At 54.0% G+C, this 16,632-nt stretch overlaps 1 protein-coding gene across 1 annotated transcript in view; it reads left to right on the top strand.

The window, feature by feature from the left end:
• The window catches only part of PLXNA2 (plexin A2), a 137,342-nt gene that overhangs the window by 96,138 nt on the left and 24,572 nt on the right, over positions 1-16,632 (top strand). Inside the window, exons 13-21 of the mRNA XM_058819577.1 lie at positions 717-868; positions 4,691-4,808; positions 5,561-5,697; positions 8,841-9,008; positions 9,500-9,593; positions 10,830-11,069; positions 11,220-11,363; positions 12,505-12,739; positions 13,988-14,130. Coding sequence (XP_058675560.1) covers positions 717-868; positions 4,691-4,808; positions 5,561-5,697; positions 8,841-9,008; positions 9,500-9,593; positions 10,830-11,069; positions 11,220-11,363; positions 12,505-12,739; positions 13,988-14,130 — 1,431 coding nt within the window. The remainder of the gene's footprint in view (positions 1-716; positions 869-4,690; positions 4,809-5,560; positions 5,698-8,840; positions 9,009-9,499; positions 9,594-10,829; positions 11,070-11,219; positions 11,364-12,504; positions 12,740-13,987; positions 14,131-16,632) is intronic.

Here is a 16,632-nt window from a genome sequence, read left to right as displayed (position 1 = left end):
TGGAAGGTGACTTACCCTGTTCTGGATGGAGACAGGAGCCAGGTGTGTCCTTCTGCAAGGATGTCTGGGAATGGCACTGCCCACTCTTCTTGGCCAGCTCAGGGACCTCAGAGTTCTCTCTTGGAGCAGGGCATGGATGGATTTCAGCATCCTTGGGCTCCTCCAGGACACCCAGAAGAGCCAGGAGGGGTGGCCCTGGCTTGTCTGGCAGCAGGAGAGGTTCCAAACCAGGGATGGGGCTGAACAAGGGGCCTGGTGGGGATGTCACTGTCACTGACATGTTTTATGAAAATCCTTCCACTAGGATTTTTCTCCTGAGAAACCTCAGAAAAGAAATGCAAACAAGAATTATCTGGTTGCTTGGAATGTGGTTTGGAGGTTGCTCACCAACAGGTGAATCTTTGATTGGTTCCATGTGGATTTTTTTTCCTTAATGACCAATCCCAGTCCAGCTGTGGCAGACTCTCTGGTCAAGTCACAAGATTTCATTATTCATTCCTTTCCAGCCTTCTGATGAAATCCTTTCTCTCTATTTCTTTTAGCATAGTTTTAATGTATCGACATGATATGATATGATATATAGTATGATATGATATGATATGATATGATATGATATACTATATCAGCCTTCTGTAACATGGAGTCAAGATTCTCACCTCGTCCTGGGAGCCTCCATCACACCCCACGTCCCCTCACCCTGTGCTGTCTCCCTGCAGATCCTGACGTTGTCGGGGCCCCCGGAAGGAGGGACCAGGGTGACCATCCGTGGGGTGAACCTGGGCCTGGACTTCTCTGAGATCGCTCAGGGCGTGCAGGTGGCCGGGGTGCAGTGCACGCCCCTGCCCGAGCACTACGTGGTGGCCGAGCAGTGAGTGTCCCCTGCCCTGTCCCCTCCCTGTCCCCTCACCTGTGCCCTCACCTGTCCCCGGGGCTGGGCACCCCCCAGAGCACCTCCCTTTACCTTTGCTGGGGGTTATTTAAAGACACAAATGGGATGGGGCTGCTGTGGACGTGCCTCGAGCTGGTTTATTTTCCAGCATCAGTCTCATTCCATGGTTATGACAATGGGAAGATGCCAGCAGCTCACATCCCAGGCAGCAGACACAGAACTTAATGTTACAACTTACTTTATAAGCTTCTTGACTAATCACACAAAGCAAAAGCACATTGACAGTATTTATATCTGTATAGTATATATTCTATATTGACAGCAGTTCTATGTAACCACTATAAGCACACGTACCTTTGGTTAAAACAATGCTTGCTTATTTCCAATACAATACCTGTTTGTAAGCCTTAAAACACAACAGAGCTCCATTATTAAGCTTTAACCTTCTCAATATGTTGCTAGATAAACTTTCTGTAGCTTGGAGAGCTATTCAGACAAGCATTAATACACAGACCATTGTTCTATTTGCTTTTGCTTTTCTGCAGTTTAAATACTTTTACTGCTGACCAATCTCATGGCTGCTGCTTAGCTGTACTCACAGTTCTGCCTGCACCTTGCAGCTTTCTCAAAACCCTCCAATTTTGTAGATTCCCACACCCCCTGACCTCCAGCCAACGCTCAGGAGGCCAAACCCTCACCGGGAAGGGCTGTGGAGGTGGGCATGGGAAGGGATTCCTGCCCATTCCCGCACATCCCCGCACTCTGGACTCTCTCTGCAGGGGTTAAGCAGCGCTTTGAGTTGCATTAAACGTTCTGTTTCCTTGCACACCAGTTCCTGCTTGGCTAAGCACCTTTGCTGATGAGCACCTTGCTGCTGCTGCTGCTGCTGCCTCCCCATCCATCCCGCTCGGGATTCCGCCGGCGCCCGGGCTGCAGCAGCCATTTGTTAGGCGGGCGAGGCGCTGACAGCCCCGCGCTCCGAGTGGGCTCCCCTGCAGTCAATCCATTTGTTTCACTGAGAAAAATGTCAGCCCCAAATTGGAAAACAGGCCTGGAACAGGGGACGGGCAAATGAACGCGTCGGCACGGCAGCCGCTCCTCTGCTGCCCCTCGGGGCTGGGCTGGGGGGGCTCAGGGGGTGTTTGGGGACATCCCTGCTGGGTGGGACAGCAGAAACAGGTGATGTGTCCCTTTGGGTTGTGTCACCTCCTGCTGGGACCAGCATGGTGGCCTGGTAGGGCTGGTGAGTGTGGAGCTGGCCAAGGTCCCATGGGCACTCCCAGCAGCACAGATCTGCCCCAGCTTCATCCTCTGCGGGGAAATCCATTTTCCTCTGCGGGGAAATGCATTTGGTGGCTCCCACTCAGACCCCAGCAGGCCCAGGACCTGTCACCAGCAGCACGTGGCAGCGTTGGTTGGGTTTTGTCCATTCCTGGTGTTTCTTTGCCCATCTGAGAGGCAGCAGGGGCATTGCTGACCCCTCTGGAGCAGCGAGGGGCAGTGCAGATGGAATTTGGATCACAGGGTGAAGGATGCCTGGGGCTGCTGCAGGAATGGCACCAATACCCCATCCCTGCGAGCAGTTGGGGCTGTTCTGCTGAGCAGTACGTTGTTATATTTTATTTTTCAAATAAAGGATGGAAGATTATGAAATTATCCCCCTTTGATGGTATGAAACCCTGATTTTATAATCATGACTCTAATTACGGCTCTTGAGCTTTCAAAGTTTGTTAACATCATTAAAACATTTACCCTGGGCAGATAACAGCAAGCGTTAGCATGAGAGCTGCCTTTTAAAGATGAATACAGATAAAAGGACCCTCTTAAGGCTTCTGTGGGCAGACTGAATTCCAGGACTGTAATGACTCTGCCATATGCTCCAGCCCCGCAATCTATCAGCCAGCAATTAGGTTAATGTTGGTGAAAGGGCCACTTAGCCCGGCAATCAGCACCCTACAGCTCTGCCGAATGCATCATTTTGTAACAAGGTACCTGCTGGGGCTTTGGCTCTGAGCAGGGCTGGGCACCAGGTGTGCCCGGTCACTTGTGCCCTGTCCCACACCCATCCCTGCCCGGGCCGGGCTGCAGCTGCCGCTGTGCTGGCAGAGCTGAGAGTCTGGTGTTTCCTTGGGCAGAGAGAGCCTCCCCTGTCCTCTGCTGCCCTTGGGGTGCCAGGAGTCACCCCAGGCTTTGTTTGCATGGCCCCAAGCTCGGAGTGGGCTCCTCTCCAGGAGGAGGAGGAGGAGGGATGGGGAGAGGTGAAGGAATAACAGGCAGAGAGGTGCAGGGACGATGTCTGCTTGAAAGGCAGAGCGAGGAGCGTGTGGCAGAGGAAGGCTGGGAGCTGAGAGGCTTCAATCCCTGCTCTCCAAAGGCAGCAGTCTCTCCAGGCAGCCCCTTTTGATGTGCAGCAACGAGGACGTGCACGTTCCAGCTCTTTAGCAGCATGTGTGTATTTCATCAGGCCTCCTGGCATCACCTGTGCACGGCAGCTTCTTTTCTTCCTTCAGTCTTCGTGGTTTATTTTATTTTATTTTATTTTTTATTTGCAGTGAATTTAATGCTGCTGAAGGCAACTCCCCAAATTGGGGCCTTTTATGTCTTTGTGTGTGATGGGCAGAGGAGGGAGAGCTCCCTTGTCCTTCAGCCTCAGCAGGCAGAGGCTGCTCTGGCTCTTCTCTGGTCCCACTCCCAGGGTCAGATCCTCTCACAGGTGGAACTGCACCTCCTGCCTTCAGCTTTTCCTCCCCGAGGCCAATTTCCCATCTCCAATCCCCCTCTCTGATTTCCAGGCAGGTTCCTCCCACCCTCGGCCTCTCAGAGCCTGCAGGGATGCTCTCAAATTTCTCCTGCCAGCATTGCTGTGGGAGCAAGCAGCATGCAGGTCCATCTGGAGAGCCCTGCCAGCTGATGCCCCTCTGAAAACCTCCCCCAGACCTGCTGGCATGCCTGGCATCCACTTGATCCCGTCCCCAGCTGGTGTCACTCATCCCCAGTGCCCTGGGACTTGGGGGTTATTCATCCTCAGTGAGCAGCCATGGGCAGCCCCAGCAGCTCTGCCTGGCCCTGCAGCTTTGCCCTGGGCTTTTGGGGTTGTTCATCATCAGTTGTGGTGAGCCCCAGCAGCTCTGCCTGGCCCTGCAGCTTTGCCCTGGGCTTTTGGGGTTCATCCATCAGTTATGGTGAACCCCAGCAGTTCCCCCTGGCCCTGCAGCTTTGCCCTGGGCTTTTGGGGTAGTTCATCATCATCTGTGGTGAACCCCAGCAGCTCCCCCTGGCCCTGCAGCTTTCCCAGCCTCAGGATGTGCCCACGGGGCTGAGCTGCACCGCACCAGAAGCATGGGGACAAGCTCTGTGACCAGCAGCAGTGTGTTTGTGGCAGCCAGCCCTGTCCCCAGCAGAAGCTGCTCTCCAGGGCTGTCTCTATCATCCCCCAGCAGGTTTCTCCTGCAGTTGTGATTAACTGGGAGTCTGCAGTGTGAGCTGTTCCCTTAATGAACTCATCTGTTACTCTGAGGACTTCGCACTCGCTTTGCTACTGGCTAATATATTGCCATTAGTGCTCTGCTTTGCTCTGGAGTTTACAGCTTGTAATAATTATGTCTCATTTTGATTTTTTTTTTCCTTTAAATTACTACACAGGGTAAAAATAGACTTAGTAATTAACTCCTTCCAAAGAGGCAGATATCAAAGTTAAGGGTTGGGGGGGGGGGAGAAAGGAGAAATAATGGCAGCGTGGAGCTGAGCAGGGCACTGCTGGCACCTCCTGCCAAAGCTCCACTGAGGCATTTGTGCTTCCAGGATCGTCTGTGAAATGGGGCAGGCGCTTCCAGGGATCAGCTCCGGCCCAGTGCTCCTGTGCATCGGAGAGTGCAAGCCCGAGTTCACGGCCAAGTCAGCGCAGCAGTACGTGTTTGTGGTGAGTGTCCTGCTGGGGACAGCGCGGGCTGGGGCTGGCACACAGAGGGGCTCCAGCTCCGCAGGAATTGCTGGGATTTTCTGGGGCTTTTCCCCTGGGTTTGCTCGGTTTTTGGTGCACAAGTTGACGGCCAAGTCAGTTCAGTACTACAAGTTTGTGGTGAGTGTCCTGCTGGGGACAGCATGTGTGTCCCCTGGAGCTGAGCCTGGCACACAGAGGGGCTCCAGCTCCAGATTACAGTCCTGAAATTGCTCAGTTTTTTCCTGGGGCTTTCCCCCTGGTGTAGCTCAGTTTTTGGTGGCTCTCTCAACAAGCACAGCTTGCAGGATGGAGAGCTCACTCTGGATAAACCAGGGCTCCCACAGTGTTTGGATCCAGCTTTGCACCCCCAGAGCAGTGATAATGGAATGACAGATTGGTTTGGGTTGGGAGGGATCCTCAAAGACCCTATCATGGGCAGGACACCTTCCACCAGCCCAGGCTGCTCCAAGCCCCGTCCAACCTGGCCTCGGGCACTTCAGGGATGCCGTGGCCTGTCCCAGCCCCCAGAGCAGTGATTATGGAATCACAGATTGGTTTGGGTTGGGAGGGATCCTCAAAGACCCAGTGCCACCCCTTCCACTACCCCAGGCTGCTCCAAGCCCCATCCAACCTGGCTGTGGACGCACTCAGGGATGTCGTGCCCAGTCCCGGCCCCCAGAGCAGCTCCCTGGCTGCAGCAGGGGCCCTGAGCTGTCCTTTCCTCCCTGCAGACCCCAGCTGTGAGTTTCCTGAGCCCCAGCCGCGGCCCGGAGTCGGGAGGGACCATGGTGACCATCTCTGGCCAGCACCTGGGCGCTGGCAGCCGCGTCTCCGTGCTCCTGGGGAACCAGACCTGCGAGTTCCTGCAGTAAGAGACACCACAGGCTCCCGCAGCTCCCGTCCCAGCTCGGATCTGCTGGAGCTGAGCGTGCAAAAATCCATCTGGGAAGCCCCTAAGGCTCCCTCCTTTATTGCATGAAACCATCTTCTCTTTTATTGTGATGGAGGCTTGCATGGCCAGGGAGGGGTTCGTCGGTGTCAGTGCTGTTCATTATTTCATTTAATGCTGTTCCAGTGGTAACTGCTCTGAAAATCACAGTGAAACACCACTGGGATGGAAATGTGCTTATATTGGTCACCAGTACCTGCCCCCAGCCTGGCTGCTCTGAAGAAAATGGAACATTTATATGAAATACCTCCTTTCTCTTTTCACAGACCTGCATTGATTTTATTGTAGCCACTGCTGCAGGTGCCTCCAACTCCTAAAAATGGTCTGGGATCCTCAGGGCAGAGACAGGCAAGGGTCTGCTCACACCTCCTGCTGAGGAACTTGCACAGCCATCAATCTCTGCTGGGATTTCCATGGCAAATTTGCTTTTTCCCCAGCAGTGTAAACACAGAGTTGACATTTGCAGGGTTTAATGGGTTTTCCTGGGGCTTAGTTAAAAAAGACATGTGTGGTTTACATCTGTGTGTATCAGTACACAGCCCTGCCCACCCTGCTGGGGTGGGCACAGCCTGGCATCCAAAGGGATTCTGCCTCCCAGATCCTCACCCAGGCTGCCCAGGAGGAGCTGAGGAAGTTTCTGGGAAAGCAGAGGTCCCTGGAGGTGAATTTCTCATCCAAAAGCCTGAGAGGTTCTGGGATGTGGGAGCTGTGGGTTATCAGGTGTGGGAGCACGTTGGGTTATCAGCAGGGCTTGCTCTGGATCCGTCCCAGGATGGTGCTCAGGGCATTCCAGAACCTTCCAGCGCAGCTCAGCCCTCCAGGTGTTGAGCAGTGTAACCAACCCATCAATATTTCCTCCCACATCCCAAACAAAGATGCCAAATTGCTGCCTCAGGTGGAGACAGGCAACAGCAGAGGTGTGAGGCCAGCCCTGGAATATCATCCTGGAATATCATCCCTTAAACAAACCCCTGATCCTGTTCAGGCAGCCTGCAGCTCCTGACCTGCAAAACCTGGAGGGGTTTTGGATGCCCTGGGAGTTCTGATGGCAGCAGGACAGAAATTTCAGCCAGGGAGCAGTGGCTGAGTGCCCCATCCTCACTGGGGCCATGCCTGGGACTGCTCTGAGGCAATGAACTCCAATTGTGCTCCGGGGCGTGGGGGAGCCTGATGAGATGAAGCAGTTCCTAATGAGATTCCCTCTAATTACAGCTTCCCCCATTCTCCCCTCTCTGATCCGAGGAGTGGGCAGATTCACCATGACGACACAATAATAGCACAGAAAGCTAATTAGCTGATCACAGGGAGCTGGGAGCTGCTCTGCCAGCAGCCCTGCATCACTGCCAGCCCGTGCCAGAGCTGGGCAGGCACGGGGTGGGCAGCAGCAGGCAGGGCAGTGGGCAGCAGCAGGGCGGGAACCCGCCAGGCTGCACAGAATCTGTGGAGAATCCCACTCCTCACACAAGGAAGCCTTTGTGGCTAAATTAAACAAGGTGGATGTGATAAAACCAAGTGAGGATAGGAAAAGGAGCAGCAGCAGGGCAGGAAGGGGTGGATGTGTTATTGCATCAGCAGCAACGGCCAGTGCAGTTGGTTTGAGGGGTTTCAGGGGGTTGTTGGAGGTGTTTCAGGGGATTGTTTCAGGAGGCTGTTTGAGGTGTTTCAGAGGGATGTTTGAGGTGTTTCAGGGGATTGTTTGAGGTGTTTCAGGGGTGATTTGAGATGTTTAAGGGGACTCTTTCCGTCCCCTCGGATGTGGAGGGTAGAAGGACTGAGGTGTGAGCTGGGAACATTGTGGTGCCTGTTGTTCCATGCCCTCCTGAGTGCCCATTAGAGAGGGCAGGGGGGGTGTAAGGACCCCGAGAAGGGAGCACACACACCTTGTCCCCCTGGCTCACAGCTTTGCTGGAAACAGAGCAGGGACACGGCTGCACCTGAGCCTCAGCCGCCCAGGCACCTCCGCAGCCCCTGAGGATGGTGAGGGTGGTGAAGGTCGCCCATTCAGGTTTTGATTTAAGCAGCAGACTGGCAGTGAGGTGCTGCAGACCTGCCTGCCCTCTGCCCTGGGGGAACCAAACTAAAGGAGCCACAGAAAGAACATTGACTTTCCAGTGAGCCAGGGTCGGTTTGAGCAGCAAGGACAGCCAGAGGTGGCCGTGCAGGATGTGACAGAGATGTCCCTCCAGCACTTCTGTAGCATCAGTGACCACGAAGCCGGGAACAGATCTGTTCTGGATGCTCAGATCCCATTCCCCTTCCCCATCCCTCCACTCACCAACCCCTTTGTGCTGTGGCAGTGCCTCCCTGCGTCACTGCCTGCCCCTTCTCTGGGCTCTGGTGGCAGCAGATGGTCTGCTGTGTCCAGCCAGGCAGCGCCGAGCCGGGGTCACCCCGCTCTGGGGGAGACAAAGCCGAGGCAGCTCTGCCACTGCCGCAGCCTGCCCAGGCAGGGGCTGCTCATTGTGCCGCTCACAGAGCCTCGTGTGTGTGCACTGGGCTGGGGAGGGGAAGAATTTGGCTTTTCACTGAGCTCATGCATCCCATTGAAAAGGCAGCCATCTGCTTTCACACGCCCAGCAGACGGCAGCGGCTTCGGGGGGATGTGGGAGCTGCAGCTTGGCACAAAGAGGGATTTCAGGGGGGCTGTGCTGCTCCCACCATGGGCACAGCTCAGGGCACGGCTCCCACCTTTCCTTCCATGCCAAACCCTCCTGCCCACCTCTGCAGCTCCCCAGGTACCAGTCTGGTGCTGGCTGTAGGCTCAGCCCTTTCTGGGCTGCCCCAGGACAGGACCAAGGCTGTTTCCTGCCCCTACACCAGTGTGAAAAGTGCACGTTATATGGCTCTATGCAGATATTTACTATATGTATTTTGTTGTGTTGATTAGTAGTGCTGTATTAACATTTTAATAGTGTGATAAATGTGGTTTTGTAGTTAAAAAGGTAATTTTTGTGGTTAAAATAGTAACTATATAAGTGGGATATTTTTTTAAGAAAGGAATGAGCCACAGGACTTTCCACATCCACCATCCCATTAACCCTGCCCGTTTCCCTCCTGTGCAGGAGATCCATGAACGAGATTGTTTGTGTGTCAGCACCCTCAGCCCACGGCCTGGGGGCTGTTCAGGTCTCTGTCAGTGTGGACAGGGCTCAGCTGGAGAGGACTTTGCTGTTTGAGTACATCGACGACCCCAAGGTGCAGCACATCGAGCCCGAGTGGAGCATCGCCAGGTAAAGCAGCACCTCCTTGGCTCTCCCCTGCTCTGGGGCTGCTCAGCACACACCCAGGCCAAAAAAGGAGCTGTTTGGGAATGCACATGCCTCCCAGCATCCTGAACAGGTCAGGGCTGGGCATTCCTGGGTTTGCATTTAGCACAGATTGGGCCTGCGGTTACAGGGAGGTTGTGTCCAGCCAGGCAGTGACAGCAGACCCTGCACCAGGAGTTGGGGGCTCAACCAAAGCCCAGACCACCCCCTCTGCTGCAGAAGGGCACAACTGCTCCTTAGAGGCTCCTTCTTGTGGTCCTGGAACACCACTAGGCCACCTAGAAAGGAAAGAGCTGATATTGATCAAAGGGAGTGTGGGGGCCAGGGCGGCTGCTGCTGTCACACGACAGGGACACTGCTGAAAGCCCTGGGCCGTTCTCATCCTCCTAACCCTACTGGCATCTTGTCCCTGGGGCCCAGCCCAGCCCTGATCAGCCCCTCCTGCCTTCCCACAGCGGCCACACGCCCCTGACTGTCACCGGCTCCAACCTGGACGTGATCCAGGAGCCGCGGATCCGCGCCAAGCACAATGGCAAGGAGTTCATCAACGTGAGTAGGGGCTGGAGCTGGGCAGGGAACATCATCCTGCACCCTGCATGGGCACTGCTGCAGCTGGGAGCATCACCCTGCATGGGCACTGATGCCTCCTGCACCCCTGCATGGGCACTGCTGCCAGCTGGGCAAGGAGCATCATCCTGCATGGGTGCTGCTGCCAGGGCTGCCTCCCTGGGCATGTCTGACACAGCAAAAGCTGCTCTGGAGGGATTTCCTGCGCTCCCCCAAGCTGGGGACACTGGGAAGAGGGAATTTAGCACACAAAATGTGAGATTGCCTCCTTCCTCTGTATTCTTCCAGTCCATGAGTGAGAAGCTGAGATGCACCCCCAGCTAAATGGGGACTGAGCGAGGTTCTTGTGTGTAAGATTTGAACCTCCAGGATTTCAGAAATTATTCTGGCCAAGTAAAGCTGAAATATATTGTTTCTATGCAGTGATCTTTGTGACTGAGTCTGTATTCTCTTGGAAAGGGCAAATCACTGAGAGGTCTTTTCCTATTCCTTTTCTCCCCCTCAAGACCTTTTTTCATCCGAGCTCTTTTTAAAAAGACATCTAATTTTGTTGCTAGCACTTGCAGTTACAGTGCTACAAAAATAATTCTGAAGACACAAAATTGAGTGAAATTAAATCTTTCAGTTATGGAGAGAGGCCAAATGGTTGGGCTCTTGCTGCTTTCCAAGGCGAGAGCCCCATAAATCAGTGATTTCCCTGCTCTGAGGGCTGCAGGAGCTGTGGGTGAGCAGCCCAGCAGGAGATGACCTTCACGTTCCCTCCTGCCCACCAGTGTCACATGCTCTGTTCCCTTCCCTCGCTGGCATTTGGGAATGGCCTCTAATCGCCCATTTGCAGAGGGAGCTGGTATTCCCTATGGGTCTGCTTCAGAGCTGCAGAGGAGGAAAGTGGAATGAAATGGGAAAAAAATAAAGAAAAATGAGCGAGAGCTGCTGTGTGAGCCTTTAGCTCCACTGAAACACGGCTCCTTTTGGGCTCACCCTCCATCTCCACCCCAGCGCCTTCGTGCTGGCTGGAGGAGAAGCAAATTACCCCAAATCATGGCAGTAATGCTTCATGGAATCAGCAAAGTTGGAAAAGACCTCTGAGACCATGGATCATCAGGACTGGATTAAACACTCCCAGCTAAAAATGAACCCACTGGGCTTCCCATCCTCCAGAGCATCAGGGTCCAGCTCAGGGCAGAGTGTCCCTTGCAGAAATTCCCCTTTCCCCAGGTGTGCAAGGTGCTGAACTCCACGGCCCTGGCCTGCCTGGCTCCCCCATTGACGGCCGAGTACCGCCCGGGGCTGGACGCCGTGGAGCGCCCGGACGAGTTCGGCTTCATCTTCAACAACGTCCAGTCCCTGCTGCTCTACAACGACACCAAGTTCATCTACTACCCCGACCCCACCTTCGAAATGCTGAGCTCCACCGGGGTGCTGGAGCAGAAGCCGGGCTCTCCCATCATCCTGAAGGTAAGGAGAGCCTGCCTCAGCCTTGGGGAGCCCCAAAATCCCCGGGCTGCGGAGTTTGGGGTGCCCTAAACAGAGCCCAGCTGTTTGCATGAGCTGGGAGCTGGAGGGACGTGCTGCATCTCTGTCGGTGTTGTGTCCCCGTGTCCCCAGGGCAGGAACCTGTGCCCGCCCGCCCCGGGAGGAGCCAAGCTCAACTACACGGTGCTGATCGGGGAGACGCCCTGCGCCGTCACCGTGTCCGAGACGCAGCTGCTCTGCGAGCCCCCCACCCTCAGCGGGCAGCACAGAGTGATGGTGAGGGGCTGCATGTCCTGGCAGCATCCCCTTCCCCCTCCTCATCACCCTTCATCCTCCTCCAGCATCCCCTTCCCTCTCCTCCCCACCCTTTCTCCTCCTTCTCCAGCTCCCTGACTCACTTGGATCCACAATCCCCAGCAGGATTCTCCATTTTATGGGTGTCTGATTGGAAGTTTAAAATATTGATGTGGATTAGCATGGAGAGACTTTGTCCTTCCCTCAGAGTCACTCCCTTCTAGAAGGAAAAATGCCCCTCAGAGCCTTCTAGAAGGAACAAATCTTCCTGGCAGTGCCTTTGGCACTGGGTGCCATCCTTGCTGTGGATGAAGTCGAGATCATTCCCAGTGTTCTCCCTCCTGGAGGGGTTAATCAGCCACAGAGACAGACCTGAGCTGCCAAGTGGATGGAAAGGTTTTGCCTTTTCCCGAAGCAGGAGCCAGGAACATCTGAACCCTGGAGTGGTTGGATCAACCCCCTGATCCAGATAACCCTCAGTGCCTCCCTCTGCTCAGGGTTTGGGCATTGCTGCTTCCTCTGCTGCTCCTGCAGACCAAGCCCCAGCTGCTGAGCTGCCTGAGCAGAGCCCAAATGAGATTGTAATTGTGATTTATTTCCCTTGAAGTTCAGCATCCAAAACATATTCAGATTATCACAGTGTGACTCCCAGCAGCCTAACCTAGCTGAGAGCTGCTCACATCTGCGGCCAGGGCACGTCCAAGAAAAGCCTGTCCTGGTGTCAACTCCAGCCTGTTTGCTCTCACGTGGGGCTCTCTGCTCCCTTCCCTGCTCTGCCCTTGCAGTCACTCTGGTTTCTTGTCAGTGGAATGATCAGGGGCTTGTTAACGTCCACGGCTTACGAAAAGGAGTTGAAAGCTTATAAAATGAAAGTCAAATGGAGCCATCAGATAATAAGAACAAAGCCCAGATAGCGAAGGGCTGGCACATTTATCATCACTTGAAGCCTCCCTGTGCTCTCACAAGCAGCCCCCTCTGTGTTTGAAGGCAATTGGGGTTTTCTGTTCTGTGCAGAGGTGGCTCGGTGCTTCCCCAGGGATCTGCAGGGCCCTGTGGTGGGCAGGACGGGCTTTGGCACAGGGGCACAGCCTGAGCTGCTCTCAGTGAGCTCTGTGCCCTGCAGGTGCGTGTTGGGGGCGTCACCTTCTCCCCCGGCTCGGTGAGCATCGTGTCTGACAGCCTGCTGACCCTGCCCGCCATCGTCAGCATCGCGGCCGGCGGCTCCCTGCTCCTCATCATCGTCATCATCGTCCTCATCGCCTACAAGCGCAAGTCCCGCGAGAACGACCTCACCCTCAAGAGGCTGCAGATGCAGATGGACAACCTGGAGTCCCGGGTGGCCCTGGAGTGCAAGGAGGGTCAGTGCTGCTGGGGCTGGGGGGCCCTGGGGGCTGCACATCCATGGGAGGGGTCCCAGTTCTCCCAGTACCCCAAGGCATGCAGCAGGGAGCTCCTTGGGGTTTGTGGGAGCTCCTTGGATTTTTTGTGGGTTTTTTGTGGGTTTTTTTGTGGATTTTTTGTGGGTTTTTTGTGGGTTTTTTTGTGGTTTTTGTGGGAATTTTGTGAGTTTTTTTGTGGTTTTTGTGGGATTTTTGGAGGTTTCCATTCCTGCCCCACCATGGGAGGGTGACAGCCCGCAGTGGGTGAGCAGCAGACATGGCTCTGATGTGCAAAGAATAGGATTAGAGCTTGATGCTGCTTAGGCACCCTGCCTGAATTTTGGGTGTTATTTGGAGTACCCAGAGCTGCTGCTTGAGAGTTTCCACATGGACGAGTCCTGTGCCTTGCAAGGAGGCAGCTGAGCCTCCTCACCCTGCAGGTGAAGGGGGATTTTTGGGAGGTGCTGCTGTTGTTTCCTGTTCCTCCCACCTGGGAAGGGGCTTAATCAAAACAAAATTAATGACTGCACATTTCATAGTGGAGAGAGAGAATTGCATTGGATTTGTTCAGCTGATTTCAAGGGTAGCCTTGAAAGCACAGGGCAAAAATTGAGATGTATTCAGGAGAAGGCACAGATTCAGCTTGGCACAGCCCAGCTGGGGTACAGAGGCTTCCTGAGCCAGCGTGTCACACTTTGGAGAGGGAACAGGAGGAGACACATCCAGCTGTACAACACCGTGTTAGGAGAGGGAAAATAAATCCCTTCCTGACCCCTGCTGCAGCTCAGATCTGATCTGCATCAGATTTGATTATCTTGCCAACTGTTGATAGAGGAGGAAAACAAGAAGAAAGGAAAACAGGGGAGGCAGCAAGTTATGAAAACAGATCCTTGTTTCTCTGCACAGCCTTTAAAGGGATTTTAGGTGTGTGTGCACAGGTGTGAACTGCATACAAATGAACCACAGCTTTGTTCTCAGTCTCTGCTCCGAGCACAGCCTGCTCTGCCACCCTGGGCTGCTGAGATGGAGCCTCCAGGGCTGCTGAGCTTGTTGGGGCTGGTCTTGTTGGCAACGGGGGGGATCGGACATAGGTTGGATTTGATTATCCCAGGGGTGCTTTCCGACCTGAACCCTTCCCTGAGCTGCCCTGCCCACGGGGAGAGCACCCATCCAGCCCTGCCCAGATCCCCCCGGAGCTGAGCTCTGCCCTGTCCTCTCCCTGAACAGCCTTTGCAGAGCTGCAGACGGACATCAACGAGCTGACCAGCGACCTGGACCGCTCGGGCATCCCCTACCTGGATTACCGCACCTACGCCATGCGCGTGCTGTTCCCGGGCATCGAGGACCACCCGGTGCTGAGGGAGCTGGAGGTAACCCGCACCCACCCTGCCCTGCCCCAGCTCCCCTGGCTCCACCTGAGCCCTCAGGGAGCCCTGCAGCGCCTTGAGGGCTCCACACTCTGACCGTGCTCACAGGGGTCTTGGGATGAGGGAAGAGATGAGGATCTGACTCCATGTTTCAGAAGGCTGATTTATTATTTTATGATATATATTGCATTAAAACTATGCTAAAAGAATAGAAGAAAAAGTTCTCAGAAGGCTGGGTAAGATAAGAATAGAAAGGAAAGAATGATAACAAAGGTTTGTGGCTCGGCTCTCTATCTGAGCCAGCTGGACTGTGACTGGCCATTAATTCCAAACATCCACACGAGACCAATCCCAGATGCACCTGTTGCATTCCACAGCAGCAGATAACCATTGTTTGCATTTTGTTCCTGAGGCCTCTCAGCTTCTCAGGAGGAAAAAAATCCTAAGGAGAGATTTCTCATGAAAAGATGTCTGTGACACCACACAGGTGTGATCCAGCTTCATGGGATGCTACAGCTCCCCTTTTCTTTCTTAATCCCCTATGGGCTTCTGCATACGCTTAACTAGACAGGGAACATGATTAGGAGTATAAAAACAATTATTACAATCTAAAAAATTCCCCTGACAAAAGATGCAACCCATCCTGTGCACCAGTTATTGGATGCCCTGGGGTCAGCAGGGTTCATTTTAACTCCCGGTCTGGAGTTTTATCTCCTCCCACATCGCCGGATTCCTTTCGGCTTCTGCTCCCTGGTGTTGGTTTATTTTTATTTTATGGGGGTTTGTAGCGCTCTAGGGCAGCGGCAGAGCAGGGCAGAGCAGTTGTGGTGTGTTTAAAGTGCTCCAAAGTCACTGGTGGGACAGGGGATGGGTGAGAGCTCCGAGCACCCTGCCCGGAGCATCCTGCTGCTGTTCCCTCGCGTGTCCACAGGAGGGCAAGGAGAATGCCCAGGCATTCCAGCCTCGGAGCAAGCGCTTCCATCTCCCTGGATTTCCCACCAGGATGCGTAAAAATACACAAAAAACTTTCACTGGGAATACGGAGGAATTGGGTAGGCGCAGGGGTCCATCAGTGCCCTGGCAGATGGGCCCTGCTCACCTGGGAGGGGGCCAGAATAGGGATGGGGTTCATGAACATCACCTCACACCTGGGATGGGGCTGTGATGCCCACGATGGAGCTGCCATCCTCCCCGTGGCATGTGCAGAGGCTCAGCTCAGCTTTTCAGGCACTGGGATTGCCCCAGTAAATCCTGAAACCCTGTTTCCCCCACACAGACCAGGGATGGATGTAGGAGGGAGGAGTCCTGCTTGCTTTAGGGCTGGATTCCTTTAACCAGGCAGGCTTTCCCCACCATTAAAGCATTAATTTGGGTTTCTTTCCTCAGCCACCAGCACCCAGCATTGCTGTGGTGTTGCTAAAACAGGAGCAGCCTCTCCCAGCCCATTCCTGCTCCGAGTTCTCCAGCTCCATGCATTATGTTTGCTGTTGGAGTTGCCAGAGAAGCTGGCACTCCAGCAAACAAATATGAATTTGCTTTTTTTTTCACTCGTGAAAAACAGAATTGCAGAAGTGATAAATGTGTTGCCAATTACACAGTTGCTTAATTATATAACGTTAGTAAAACCAATAGATAACTCTCCAAGATGTTTGGTAAAGAGTTGCTTCATGCAGTCATCATTTTCACTTGTAATGAATTACTTCAATCCGCAACTGGCTGAAAGCCTCAATTAATTTTTTACACTTGGCCCATAATAAAGCAATAGTCTAAATTAGTATTTAATTTACTTACAAGAGTGTCACTTTTTGTGCAGAACAAGCAGAACTGGGTGTCATTTTTGGGGGCGTTAGGCTCCAGGTTGCTGCTTTATGGTGTGGACAGAGTGCAGCTCCCAGCCAGGGCTCAGGGCAGCTGTGGAAGGGGAGATTTGCTCAAAATGCACCAGAAACCACATCCAGGGATGCTGAGATCCTGAGGGTGCAGCCAGGGTTAAACCATCCTGATGCCCCCAGTGTGAGAAGGGCATGGGACTGCAGGAGCATCTCCAGAGGAGGCCAGGAGGCTGGAACAGGCTGGGAGAGTTGGAAATGTTCAGTCTGGAGAAGAGAAAGTTGTGTGGAGACCTCCCAGCACCTTCCAGGTTCTGAAGGGGTGACAGGAGAGCTGGAGTTGGGACTGTTAATCAGGAAGTGCAGGGGCAGGACAAGGGACAATGGATTCAGACTGCCAGAGGACAGGGTTAGATGGGATCTTGGGAAGAAATTATTCCCTGTGAGAGTGAGAAAGTCCTGGCACAGAGAAGCTGTGGCTGCCCCTGGATCCCTGGAAGTGCCCAAGGCCAGGTTGGAGCACCCTGGGACAGGGTGGGTGGGATGAGCAGATTTTTAATCTAGGCCATGGCAGGGCGTGGGATGAGCAGATTTTTAATGTCCCTTCCCACAGGTGGCTGGACAGGGTCTCAATGTCCCTTCCCACCCAAAACATTCCCTGCTCGTGAGATTCCCC

The sequence above is a fragment of the Ammospiza caudacuta genome, chromosome 24 (genome assembly GCF_027887145.1).
Source record: "Ammospiza caudacuta isolate bAmmCau1 chromosome 24, bAmmCau1.pri, whole genome shotgun sequence".
NCBI classification, from domain to species: domain Eukaryota; kingdom Metazoa; phylum Chordata; class Aves; order Passeriformes; family Passerellidae; genus Ammospiza; species Ammospiza caudacuta.
This window is presented reverse-complemented; position numbering and strand designations above follow the sequence as displayed.